At 44.7% G+C, this 13,906-nt stretch overlaps 1 protein-coding gene across 23 annotated transcripts in view; it reads left to right on the plus strand.

Moving 5' to 3' along the window:
* Positions 1–13,906, plus strand: part of PPP1R12B (protein phosphatase 1 regulatory subunit 12B) — a 205,930-nt gene that overhangs the window by 71,908 nt on the left and 120,116 nt on the right. For 17 of the 23 annotated variants that reach the window (XR_011434253.1, XR_002805100.2, XR_011434254.1 and 14 more), the window contains 6 exons: positions 1,609–1,688; positions 2,362–2,501; positions 7,464–7,582; positions 9,839–10,039; positions 10,875–10,957; positions 12,136–12,261. Coding sequence is in view for 18 of the 23 variants with exons in the window: in XM_023632646.2 (XP_023488414.1) it covers positions 1,609–1,688; positions 2,362–2,501; positions 7,464–7,582; positions 9,839–10,039; positions 10,875–10,957; positions 12,136–12,261 (749 nt within the window). In the remaining 5 variants the exon portion in view is untranslated. Of the gene's footprint in view, positions 1–1,608; positions 1,689–2,361; positions 2,502–7,463; positions 7,583–9,838; positions 10,040–10,874; positions 10,958–12,135; positions 12,262–12,789; positions 12,831–13,906 lie in introns of those variants that run through there. The other 6 variants (XM_070255901.1, XM_070255900.1, XM_023632640.2 and 3 more) reach the window with 3 other exon arrangements.

Consider the following 13,906-nt stretch of genomic DNA (forward strand, 5'->3'; position numbering starts at 1 on the left):
AACCGTTGTTAGAGTTTACTCATTATAAGATAGCCTTCGAGCAGCTGAAAGGTAAAAACAACGCCACCAACAAACTGGTAATTACCCTTGAGTTCTAGAAAATGAATGTGGTATGTTCAAATCAGAGTTTTTTCCAAATAAGGAGTACCAGGCTAGAGGACATCTCATAACTTTTTTTCCCTTATTGAATAAAAGGACATCTTTATTTAAAGTAAATTGATTACAGAGAGGAAAATATTTCTTTCTTAAAAAGCAAACAAACCCACAAAACTAAAACTGTCATTTGGCAATGGACAGTACTTGGTCAGTATCCATACTTATTCCAGAATTCAATCCTCCTCTGCCTCGTCGTCCTTCTAAAGCTTTTATTGTTTGGTTGCACATGCTGTTCTGCTTAGTGCTGCATAGGAGGACCACATGGCATGGTACCATGTGCCGACTGCAGGATGGAAGAGCCAACCAAGATCAACGGTGAATGGTTTACATCTTCTGCCCATAAAGGGGATGAGTAATTTGGGCTCACAGAGGAGAATAAAGACCAGTCATATTAGGGGCTTGAGAATTTCCTGTTTGAACAGGGCAGGACGGAACAAAACCACCAGCTTTCCTTTGTGTGGGCTGTGGCTCAAGGCCTGTGAACTCAAGCTCAGGACGAATGTGAGAAACTTTGAGCAGTCCTGAGGTAAAGAACCACATAGTTCAGCGATGGGGCAGATCAGCCGTATGTCACCTCACGTGTGTTCAGCCTCAGGTCTGGACGGGTCAGGTGAAGAGCCTTAGGATGGGGAGGCTCAATGGGAAAGGGGCATGTATAAAGCTCAGAAACACAGCCTGTAGTTCCCTTTGTCTCCTCCGACGAGCAGCTGGAGCCCTGGCCGCGAGGACGGTCTGAGCGCGGTATTGGTGCTGTTCTTTAGCAGCAGCAGCCTTCCTCATATAAGATGTGCACTTTGCATAGTTAAGCTTTTGTTGTTTTATCAACTTTTTATTCTGAAATAATTTTTAGACTCACAGAGAAGCTGCAAAAATAGTCTCGAGAGTTCCTGTGTATCCTTTACCCAGCGTGGTTTGGTTTTGAACGTAGATAATGTCTTCACTAAATAGCGTTTCTACACTACTAGGCGTGGTGCCCACCTCTGCCCCTGCGTAACTTTGGGGCAGAGTGATGTGCGGACATTTGTCTAGAACGTGTCTGTAGATACAGACGATTTTTTCTGAGGGCTTATTTCCCATTGGGTGCCTGTTTTTTCTTTAGAACTGTGCCAGCTTAGTTCAGTACGTGGATCATAAAGAATGCTTTCAAAGTTCCTGCTGGCTTTTTGTCCTTCAGAAGCTTGGTTTTGGGGAAAGTTGGGTTTGGATATTTGATAGGGGCAGTTTTACTGAAGCTCTAACACCATGTCTGTCTCTTCTGCCTCGGGTGGAGGTTTTTCTCTGTTATCTTCTAAGGAGACCCAGCTGATGTGTTCTCTTTGTCCAGTTCTTTCCTCTCCCTTTGGTGTTGGTCCTGTCTTCAGAATGATAGTACCGTTTTGAGTTCTTCTCATTACTGCTGATTTCTCACCAATAGTCGACTTCTTCCCTTTTCTCTGTTTCCCCAATTTCCAGCTTCGAAGTGAAAAGGAGACACGGAATAAGCTCATTGAGTCCGACCTGAACAGCAAGTTGCAAAGTGGACTCTTCAAGAAGTAAGATCTTTGGGGCTTTAGAAATGTGGTGGGCTCTGCTGTGTGTGTGGGTGGCTTGAGGATTTACACAGTAAAGGAACTCTGTGTTTGATTTTAGCCAAATGATCTTTAAACATTAGGAATGTTTGAGAAGCAAAGAGACAGCACTGATATGTGGGGAGACCTTGAGGATGAGTGAACATGTTTTAAATTTAGAAATTAACTCAGACTGTGTACGGCATTCCTCTTTTCCTAGCCTTGCGGTTCTTAGTCCCAGCTGCTTCCTGAACGTCAGTTCTTTGAGCTCAGGGACCGTCTGTTGGTTTTGCTTACCGCCAGACCAGTACCAGGCATGATGCCTGGTCCTTAGTAAGCACTCGGTAAACATTTGTGAAATGATTTTTTTGAATATTTACCTGCTCCATCATCATCAAGATTCAATGCTCTCCTTTCTGTTTGTGTGTTGAACAGGCTGGATCTACTTAAGTCACACTCTAAAGTCAAACACTGAACCTTAGTCTGCAAAAAACCAAGGATGCGGTAGAACGCAGATATAAAGAAGGATTTGAATATATTTCTGTTGTTGCTTCTACGTAGAGGTTTAGAAACTCAGTCTCCTTGTACTTGATTGTCCGTGAACTTAGAAATGATTTGTCATTTCTGAATTACACTCAAATTATTGTCTTTAACTTAGCAAAGAGAAGATGCTCTATGAGGAAGACACACCCAAATCCCAGGAAAGGGAGGAGGAAAACAAAGAATCCAGCAGCTCCAGCTCAGAGGAAGAGGAAGGTGAAGATGAAGCTTCGGAGTCAGAAACTGAGAAGGAGGCAGGTAATGCAAAGATGTTCCTGGCAAAGCTCCTCCCTTCCTAGAGTGTGAGATCACTGCTTGTCAGAGGGCGAGGCAGGGGGGCCTCAGGGCACTCCCAGAAGAGCTTGAAGTTTAGTTTTCAAAGATAGGATATCAAATTGCTGGTGAAAACTTGGTTGTAAAGGCTCTGAGCTGTGTTAGAGTGGTTCCCAGTTCCTCTCTAGCCATACGATAACGTGCACAAAGAACTCTTGTGTAAGGAGCCACCTGCTCTGACCTTGGGTTGGTGGGGTGTAGAGACCAGATTCCAAAGATTCAGTACACGGAGAGGCAGAGGAGGTGAGGTCTTGCACGGGCACTTTTGGTCGAGTACGTTTAAGCAGCTGGTGAAAATTTGTATTTAGTTCTTAGGTTTGTCTGATTCCCTAAATTGAATCCCCAAATCTTCATTTTTCCATCTCATTATGTAAAGCTCCTTCATTTCCTGAATCAGGGAATGAAGAAGGAGCAAAATCGTGTTTCCCTTTATGACTCTTATTGATAATATGTATGTTGTATAACGCTTCTTGAGTTTATATAAATGGCAAGACTGGAGCCCCAACAGTGAGAGTGAGGTGCTGAACACGGTCAGACCGTCAAGCTGTAAAATAACCCATCGGTTTTGATGCACATTCAGGCAAGCACTGAGAAGAGGTTCAGCTGCAGCAGAATAGTTCTCGTGGACGTTTGGAAGTGAAGGATGAACTCAGATTTTACAGTACGTGTGCCCTGCATTCACTGGCTTATTATCCCTCCAGATTCAAGTTTGCAAGAAGATGAGTGTTTCCGGCTAGAAGACCAAGTTAGAAGGAAGGGTACACATTAAGTGTATAAAGGCATCTGTGTTTTCCTCAGAACCCTGCCTTCGCTGGCTGCCCGTAATGAGGATGTTAGCTCCTCTGTCACCCAGGCCACCACTCCTGATGAGCTCTGGCTTTGCTGACGCGGTTTCTCTCGGTTATGGGAGAATCCTGCCTTTCCTCATGCCTCAGTCTCTGAGGCCCACGGAATGTCACCAGGGGAGGTTAGAGACCGTCAGTTCCGTAGAGGAGGTAGGCACTAGCTAGTTTGTAGTGTAGGAGGTGACCTTTGACTCGCTGAGATTCGGATTTCTGTTGCTAAGCAGGCACCGCTTGCTCTGGAAGTGCTAGGGTAGTACCTATCAAAATTTAGAGGTGTCTGTCTTTTTAGTACTTTTCTTGTTTATGGACTACTTGTGTGTCTTAGACTGGAAGTATTGTCTGGAATTGATGTCTGGGCTTGCTCTATGCTGGGTCGCTTTGTGAGCTGCCAAGGGCTTAGAAGAGTGGAGGGAGGTGCTTCGCGGTTGACGCCACGCCTCAGGGCTCACGTGCCCTGCAGCCCTCCACACTGCTGTGGAGTAAAGCATGCACACTGCCCTCTGATCACGCCACACCCCACCTTCCCCACTCCGTCTCTGCTTCAGAGTCAGTCCCAAACCCCACAGCCTGGCTTCCAGACCTTTCCTAATCTAGCTCCAGCTGGCCTTCCCAGTGCCTTCCGTAGGTATGCACATATGCCAGCCAAGCTGGATTACTCAGTTTCCCCAAACAGGCCCCAGGCTTTCTACCCTGAATATTATTTGTGCCTTAGAATTCATTTCTGGCCGTCAACTGCTTATTGAATGGTTTCTGTTGGAAGCTATAGGGTCTATCGATTGAAGAAGTCTTTCTTAACAAGAAGCTGAAAAGGAATGCACCTCTTCTCAGTTCTCCCACCCCATAACTGCTCCCCTGTTAGGATCCTTCTAGCACTGCGTTCTTATCTCTGTTGTAACACTCATCATTTTGGCTGGGAACTCTAGATTTATCGTTGTGCTCCCAGGTCTCAGCACGATGTCTGGCACATGACAGCATTCACATTCATTAAATGTTTTTGTTGACTGTATCTAGGGGATGGAGGGGAACAGGAAGGCATATACATGAATAAAACACGTCACATGAGAGATAAAGGCAGTCAGCAGTGTTCACCAGGAAGAAAGATTGATTTAGTTTGGGGGGTTATGATAACACTACATTTGTGTAGTACTTTTTACTTTGCAACACATTTAAACATTTTTATTTAATCCCTACAGCCACACCCTGAGGTATGTATTATTATCATCACCTTTTAGAACTGTAGGACATTAGGAAATTAGGTTTCACAGCTGGCAGGTGGCATGCCTGAGATCCTGACTTTGATCTGGGACTCCTCAAACTGCAGGGGCAGAATGAAATGTGGAAAGTACCTGCGTAAGAAGTGAAAGCTGAAGCTGCGCAAAAGGATGGGATTCTCAAGGGAGAAATTGTAGACAAAAGAGGTACAAGAAAGAAGTGGGGGCACACCATGTTTAGGAAGAGGAGTGGAGTCTGAAGGAGACAGAGAAGGTCGTACGGTCGAGAGGGTGAGGGAACCAGGATCTGTGTTTCTGCATCGGAAAAGCCAGGGCAGGAATGCGAAGGGAGAGAGCAAGGTGACCCAGCAGTTAGCACGCCACTGGTGAGCTCGGAGAGCAGGTTCAGTTGCCGGATGTAGGCAGAAGCCAGGTGTTTCCAGCGCGCGTCCCTGCTCATTTCTGTCTATTGAAATTTTTCTCGAGTTTCAGAGCTCAGCTCAAATCAGCTTCCTTTATGAAGCCTTATCATCACCGGGACAAGTTTTTCTTCCCTCCTCTGACTCCTCTAGCTGTTTGTTTGAACTTCTTTTATATTACTTATACTACTTAGGATTAGTGTGATTTCTTTTTTTCTCCCATCGCTGTGCTTCCCCACCAGCAAGTTTCAGAAGCGCTGGGATGTGTTGTGTCTTGTTTATCTTTCTGGCTCCCGCCGTGCCTCGCAGAGGGCCTTCTGCACAACAGGTGCTCAGTAAACTGTATGGAAAGAAAGCCAGGAAGTGGGTTATGTCTGACCCTTCCCACGTGATGCCAGACATACGTACCTACTGAACAAGTGTTTGTTGAATGCATTTATCTTGTTTTTAAAGATCCACAGATGCAACCTCAAAAAATGACAGTTTTCATGTGTCTTACATATAAATGTAGTTGTAAAGAATATTAATTAATTTTGGGGTGAATGTTAGCAGTTTGATTTGGATTTCTATTTTTCCCTTTCTTTTATTTATTTGACTTAAACATTTGGTGTATTAGTTATCTATTACTGCATTACAAGCTGCCCCAAAACTTAGTGGAGCTTAAAACAACTCTTTCTATGCACCCAATTCTATGGTATGGCGATTTGGGAAGGGCTCTGCTGGGATGGCTGTTCTCTCTCCCATATGGTAGTGGGCTTACTCGTGGGTTTGTGGTCAGTCGGTAAGTCATCTGGGGGATGGTGGCTGGTCTTGGATGGCCTTACTCACCTTTCTGGTGGTTGGCCAGGATGTTTGGGGCAAGTGGGCCATGTGTCTCTTATCATCAAGCAGGCTGGCCCCTGCCGTGTCACATGGCAGCTGGATTCCAGAAGTACTCAGAGAGGTCAGAGCTCTATGTGCAAGCACTGTCCAAGCTTCTGCTTGAGTCACATTTGCTAATGTCCCAGTGGCCGTGCAAAGTCACATTGCAAAGCCCAGAGTCAATATGAGAGGGCACCACACAATGGTATAGATTCAGGGGAGTTATTATTTAACAATCTGTCACATTTGGCTATTGACGTAGATTTCTTGGAGATAGAGATAGATAGTATTTAAAGAATGCCTTGAGTATTCACAATAACCACAAAAATAGTAACATTAATGAGCTATTTACTAGGGACTTACTGTGGCCAGACATTGAGCTGTGAAATTTAAAAACATTAGCTCTAATCTTTATAGCAACTCGTAAGGCAAGATAATTCTTGCTTTCTATAAATCCCTGGTTAATCAATGAGAAAATAGGTTCATATTCATATATGGTAAGTAACTTGCCAAGTATCACACAGCTGGGATGTGGCTTAAAATTGTCACATAATTGATGGGTGGGTTACTCTTGGGCTCTGTTTCCAGAGTACATAAATGCTGTATTTCTGTATCTTAACTTGCAATATCCTCTGTAATCCTTTCTACTTTCGTTTTCTATTGTAACCCCAAGAATACTTATTATTTAAATTAGGTCTGCCACTTCACTGACCAACACATGTATTTTCTGATTTCTGAGCCGTTACTCATGCCCTTTCTTCCTCCTGCCAATTGGTATTTGTCTTCCAGCTTCCTCCATGACATCTTTCTTTATTGTTCTTTCCCTCAGAGGATTTACTTCTTCTCTGAACTCCTAAAGCACTTGTTAATCTAAATCAGCCAATTTAGCACCTAATTTATATGTGATCTTATGTTGTTACTATTATTATTGTGCATGTTTTCTCTTCTTGATTGTAATTACCTGGAAAGCAAGGTCTGTCTTACGCTTTTTCTGATTTTTCCTGCCCAACCCCCCAAAACAGAGTAGATTCTTTTTTTTTTTTCTTTTCTTTTAAAGGATTTTATTTTTCCTTTTTCTCCCCAAAGCCCCCCGGTACATAGTTTTACTTTTTTTAGTTGTGGGTCCTTCTAGTTGTGGCATGTGGGACGCTGCCTCAGCATAGTTTGATGAGCAGTGCCATGTCCACACCCAGGATTCGATTCCAACCGATGAAACCCTGGGCGGCCAAAGCAGAGTGCGGGAACTTAACCCCTCGGCCAGGGGGCCGGCCCCCAGAGTAGATTCTTAGTAAGTACGTACTGGTAAATTTTATGTGTGATGGATCAGGTGGAGAAAGGTTTCAGTTGTATATCTGAGGATTCGAATTGGCGCTGACCAAGACAGGAATAGCACTGAGTTTATTTCCTTGTGGCATCTTAGTTTGAGTCCAAGCATCACATGGGCCTAATAATCTGTTTTGATAATGAGTAAACCTTTCCTGTTAGCAGAAAAGTCCACACACACACAGATAAGATTTTCATACTTGCGCTTGTTGCTTCTCTTGTCTTAAGTAGCAGATAAAAAGCCAGAAGCCATTGTCAACCATTCCACCTCTGAAAGCAAGAGAAGTACCATGGAGCAGACACCAGCACCTGCTCAGAATACCTTCTCCGCCTCTTCAGCCAGGAGAGTGAGTATCTTGGAATTAATTTGGATATTATATTTCCCCCTACTGCAGTAACATACAATGAGAAAGACCTTAAAGATATGTTCTTGCCTGTCTTAGTCTGCTCAGGATGCCATAACAAAATACCTCAGACTAGGTGCCTTTAAACAATAGAAATTTATTTCTCACAGTTCTGGAGGCTAGGACGTCCAAGACCAGGTGCCAGCTGACTCAGTTCCCGGTGAGGACTCTCTTCCTGGCTTGCAGATAGCCACCTGATCTCCAGACTTAGTCACGTTGGGGGCTAGGGCTTCAACACAGGAATTTAGGGAGGGGGGACACAAACATTGCGTCCGTAACATTGCCCACAAAACCATAAAACCATCACCAAACACATTTGGCTACGGTGTGTTCAGAAAACATAGAGTCTGGTAGTCCGGCACCAGAGAGCTTTTGTCATATCGGAAGTTAGGGTGAGTCCGTCTGAAGCTCAGATGGGGCGAGGAAATTATCTGGCAACCAGCAGTAATTGTTTTGATGACCACTCTCCTTTTTTTCCTTCTTGTTTAAAATTTTACTTTCGTAAGTAAAGTCTCCATAGTTTGTGATGAGCAGAGAGCAGAGGTAGAAGGAACCTGTTGAAGTACGGGGGCCCCTCCTCCTGCCGCTTTGCCAGGCTTCGGAGAAGCTGTGGGCTCGTCAGTGAGGCAGAGCTGAGTGATGACCTGCTCTGCAAAGTGTAACATTAGTTTGAGGTCAAGAATTGATCTGAGTTCTTTGGAAGGAAGCTGTTGAAAAAGCTCTCTGGTGTTATAGATCTTAACTTATTGATCTTCTAGTACCTCGTAAATTGAAAAGGTGGGATTACGGTATCATTGTGGAAATGAGGAAGCAAAGCCCTGGCTGCTGTTTATCCCTGGGAGCATCATCGTGAGTCAGTAGAGAGATTTTAAGTCCTCCCTCATCACCCCATCGTTTAGTCGTACCTCACTACTCCCACTGCTCCTAGGTGTGACTCGACTGCCTGCTTTTTGAAAAGAAAAGTACTGAATTGAAAAAAATACAAACACGTACATATACCTTTTCCACTTTGCTGAAACAATGCTGAGAAAGGCGTTTTCCTCTCAAAATCAGGGTAGCGTGTAAGGAGCTGACCTGATGGAGCCTCTAAAGCTGGGAAGAGGCCCTAAGTGCGTACGTTCAGGTGACTGAGTCAAAGGGAAATCGGAGTGTGAGTTGGAGACGAGGGGTTTACTGTTTCTGCTGCATTTTCACTACACCAGGCCCTGGGGGTGGCCTGGTGTCTGAGAAAGAGCGGAGCCTTCTTGCAGAGGTCCCCAGGTCCCAGGAGGAGACTGGTGGCGGATGACCCCACACTGGTCTCTGGCCGACAGCCAGTCTAGGATGTTTTCTGTGGCTTATGGCAGAATGGGATAATTACAGTCCAGGGAAGCTTCATATAAGGCTTTCTTTTCTAATGTTAACATTTCTTTCTTTAATGAAATGGTGGTGATGGCATTGATAACGAGTTTTTGAAAGATGTTCTCTCTTGGCAAATTAAAAAAGATGGCAATTCTATGATGACTACCATTTTTTTCTTTCTTAATTTTGCTGCTCGGTGAAATCTGAAACACTTGGAACGACTGCCCTCCATCAAAGAAACTGTTTTCTTGAAAGAAGCAGTTAGAATCTGAGTGGGAGGCCCTTTAGTGTTTTCATTATTTAGTATTTTAATACTAATAAAAATACTAATACTTAAATATGCCTAACACTTAAATCAGCTTACCAGTCTTATCACAGTCCCATAAAACGTATTTGTACGTGGACTCATCTTGTGTTCTCAGTCTCCCCAGATTATAAGGAGGAATTGAGCTCATTGTCACCGTTTTACAGATGAGCATGTTGAGTAGAGAAGTAAAGTGTCCTGTTTGTAGTTACCAGTGAGTCAGGAGAGGAGGTTCTGCTAGAACTCGGGTCCCCTGGCCTCCTGGGTCAGTACTCGCTGTGTAGTGGGAGCCAATGGTGTTTAATTCCCCGGAGCAGCTCGGTCAGGTAGGAGCTCTGTGATGAGCATCTGAGGCTGTTTCTGGCTCAGGGAGACAGGGAGCCTTCAGAGGTTGTTCACGGCTGCCAGGGGAGGAAGGCAGCGTTGGCAGAGAGCCTGCCGTGTGTTTGTTCTCCCTCTCCTGCCTCACTGAACTTAGTGAAGTGTGCAAAAGGCAAATAGTCTGCAAACAGTCATCAGGACCTTTCTTTTCTTTTCTGTTTCTTCCCTCATAGTTCTCCTCCAGCCTTTTTAACAAGCCAGAAGAGCCCAAAGATGAGTCTCCTTCTTCATGGAGACTGGGCCTCAGGAAGACTGGCAGCCACAACACGCTGAGTGAGGTGGCCACTTCCAGGGAGGCCCTGAGGGACCGAGGCTCCTCCGTCTTCCGCTCGTCGTCCAGCCCTCGGGTCTCCGCTCTGCTGGACAAGGATAAGGTGCGGTTGGGCAGTTCCCTTCGTGAAAATTCAGTCTCCGGAGCAAAGGAAAAGACTGTGTAGTCCTGAATTTGAATCTGGAAGGACAAAGTCTTTAAAGGAGACAGGCACATTGCTAGTTTACTCAAGTAAATAGTTTGGTTGCTATTATTTGCTTGGCCAAAAGAGGAAAAACCCTTTCCTTTTGGCATACCTTATGTTCATTCCTCTTACCCTTTTTTTCATTAGTAGACGTATGATCAGGCTAGTTTCCCCAAGCTCATGTGCGTGTTCATACAAGATGAGTACACTTTATTTCTTCACTTTGGGTTCCGTATTTTATTGGGCTCACTTGGTGCTCTTCCTGGGGCCACGTCTTCCTTGCAGTCATCATCTCCTGGCTCAATACTGCGTTTCTGGAGACTTCTCATGGGGGTGAGCACAGTGGTGGGATTAACTCTGCAGCGTGTTTGTTGTACAGGAAGCTGCATTTCAAGGAAGAGGTAGGCTGGGGAAGAAGTGAGGCTCGTTTCATAAGAACCTGCAAGTGGAACTTTCTGTTTGTGGCTTTTCAAGGGCTCCCTCTCTTGGCAGGGCTGCTGCTTGTGTAACTTGTGCAGCTCTTTTCCTTATTTGATCATCCTGGCTTTTCCCATGAGAATTGTTTTCCTACATACCGGTTTTTAATGGAGGAAAGTTAGGAAGAAGCCTTTTAAAGGGAACCCTTTGAAATCCCGCTCAGACTAGAATTGGTCTTGAATGTAGAGATAAGATTCTGTAGGTGTATGAAGTTCTGCTTTTTTACCCAAAATGGTTCACACACCTTCCCTGTGCTTTACTTGTTCTGGTTTTACAGGAGCGAGAAAACAGAAGCTATCTTAGCTCGCTCGCGCCCCGAAGGCTCAGCAACACCAGTGACGTTGAGGAGAAGGAGAACAGGTGATCCTATCCAGGCCAGGGTGGTCCTCCTTAACTCTGCTGGGCATGGTGACCTCCTGGCCACTGTTCTGCTGCCCTCTTCCCGCAGGTGTCCTCAGCACAGTGTGGATTATTTGCTCCTTCTGCTCAGAACACCTCCCAGCCCTTACTCCCTTGCGTTGCCCATTCTTGGCCCTTCAGGTTCTCGTTCCTGTCTGTAGCAAGTCTTCCCTGACTCCTCTGAGTGGATTTATTCCCATCCACCAGCAGGCTCTGCACCGGCAGGGTCTACATCTGTGGTTTCTCAAGTACCCCTAGTGCCTAGCACAGGGCCTACCTCATGGTAAACTAAAAATGTTGTCATTTAATTGAATCGATCAACTTTTAATTTGTAAGTAGATAAAATTTCAAGTCTTCCTCATGGGTTAAAATGGATTTGGGGATTTTGAAGTATTGCTGCATCTCGGAGCAGAACCTGATCTAGACCCTTGCCCTCAAAGTGTGGTCCTCCCAGCAGCCACATGGGTGTCACCTGGGAGCATGTGAGAAGTGCAGGATCTCAGGCCCCACCCTAGACCTTCGGAATTAGCTTCTGCATTTTAACAAAATTCCCTGGGTGATTCAAATGCACATTGAAGTTTGAGAAGGACTGCTCTAGAGAAGCTTTTGAAACGTGGAGACCCACAGCTTTTGTAGCAAAGACCCTGAGTTAGCAACTGTGAATCAGAAATCCTGCTAGAGCCTCCTCCTTTATAATGCTGAAGAGGCTTCCAGCAAGTCCTCCTGCTCTCCTCTTCACAGGAACTGCTTGCCTGCGACAGACTCCCTCACCTTCCTCAGCGCCCCGTCCCTGCTTGCTTAGGAGCAGCCTATCACTGGGGGCTGATGTGCAAAGCTTTTTAGAGGAGGAACAAAGTGACTTTTCCTTATAAAAGGCTTAGAGACCTTTGACATAAGGATCTGGTACCTATTGAAAATAGTTGGTTTTGAAGTTGGTAAAAGAAAGCAGACAGTAATATTTCTCTTCCTCTGTCTATACAGAAAACAGGTATATAAAACAAAGAGTCACTTAGAAAATGTGTACTTCCTTAGCCGTATTACAGCTTGCCTATCTGTCTCTTCTCTCCCTGTTTGCATTGTATCACAGACAAAAACTGTGGTAGGAATCAGTGTTTTGTTTTCCTTTCGTTCCTCTACAGAGAATCAGCTGTCAATCTAGTGAGGAGTGGTTCCTATGCCCGGCAGCTGTGGAGGGATGAAGCAAAGGGAAATGACACGCCCCAGACAATTGCTCCTTCCACCTACGTATCAACCTACTTGAAAAGGTACCAGGTCCTGAGGGCCAGGAGATGATTTTCCTTCGCTCTGGCCATGGCTATTTGGGTAATAATTGCATGCCTTTTATATCCAATTGGCACTACAAAAATGAATCAAAAAGTGAATTACTTTTAGATCTCTTGGGAGTAACATCTTGACTAATTTTAAATTAAAATTAATTTATTTTCTTAACTGAATTAAAATAAGCTGATTCCAAATTCTCACCAGAAACAGATCTGAATTTATACTCCATCCTCTCAGTCCTGTTAAATCTTCAACCAGAAGTGACTTGTAGTAATCTCTGAGCAGGACTGAATTTGCATCACGCTTGCCCAGTGGCTAGCTCTCCCTTTTCTAAAACTGGAGTAGTTCTCATCTCAAGTTATATTTTTCCAGGGGAGGAAGGGAGGGACCCTGTAGGGTGGTGAGGGGTGGGACATGGGGACAGTTTTGTGTTGCATTGAACAAGTTTCATATTGAAGCCTGTTAATTTAGGGACTTGAGTTGTTTTTTTTTATGACTTTAATGGCCCTCAGATCCATCAAGATGTGAAACTCGCAAGTGTGGTGCAGAGAAGGTACATGGGTTTCCCTCCCCTTTTCTCATCTGTATCCCTTTTCTGCAGTTATTTTCTTTGCCGTGTACCAGCCAGCAGGCAAAGCACCTTTTGCCAGAGCCGTTAAGCTATAAAATACACTAATTCGTATTTTGATTTGAACTTTGCTGCTGATGTGGAAGAATCTGATTCTCATTGCTTCCTTTGAATTCTTTCTTCACTTTCCCTTCCTTGACCCTCCAGCTGCCTCTTTCTGCCATAGCCCTCCTCATTAGAATTTTAGATGGTTGGGTGGCTACCCTAGAAACTGGCATTGGCCACAGACTGTGTGTTTGGGATTAAAACTTATTTCCACACAATTTGGAAGAATCTTGTCAACTAGTTAATGTCAGAACATGGGAACTAGTTAGCTATAAAACAAACTGCCTTTTAATGTTCTTCAGTTCTGCAGCTGCATCTTGTCAGAAAGGAGTTAGCTTTGAAAGTATACAAGGATATACAAGTTCAGGGATCTCACTGAAGCTTCATATGCAAGCTCAGTGTTCTTGGCTTGATGAGGCCAGCACGTGTCTGTCTTGAAAGCTAAGGTCTTAGTCTCTCATGATTACTCCTTATGGTTGGATCCAAGACCAAGAAAACTTTCCTAAGAAAGTAATATTCTAGATCTAAAGAGAAAGCTGACATCTAGTTTTCAGGCATGTTGTTATTTAGTGGTGGGGTTGTTGATTTTCACTATCCACATGGTCAGCAGGTGGGTTGAGTGAGTGGCAGTGGTCTGGTGGGTGTGGTTTGGCGTCATGGTGGTGAGCAGGGCAGAGAGACTGCCTCTGGTGAGGGTGGAAGCGTGCCTGATCCTGTGAGCACTCTACAAGACTCGCAGCTCGCTTCCTCCTTTAGATTTCAGAGCTCTCCTTCCAGAACCCTAAAGCACTTTTTGATTTCACAGAATCTTGTTTTATGATCCTTTCAGAAGGAAAGAATCGTATGCCATCACTATTTGAAGAAGAAAGTGTGCGTAGACCTTTGTCGTTCTCAGGCTGTGCCAGCCTCAGCACACTTCCATTGCCTAGTTCATCTCTCGTCTGTAGGACAACAGA

Source organism: Equus caballus, chromosome 30 (assembly GCF_041296265.1).
Source record: "Equus caballus isolate H_3958 breed thoroughbred chromosome 30, TB-T2T, whole genome shotgun sequence".
NCBI classification, from domain to species: Eukaryota; Metazoa; Chordata; class Mammalia; order Perissodactyla; family Equidae; genus Equus; species Equus caballus.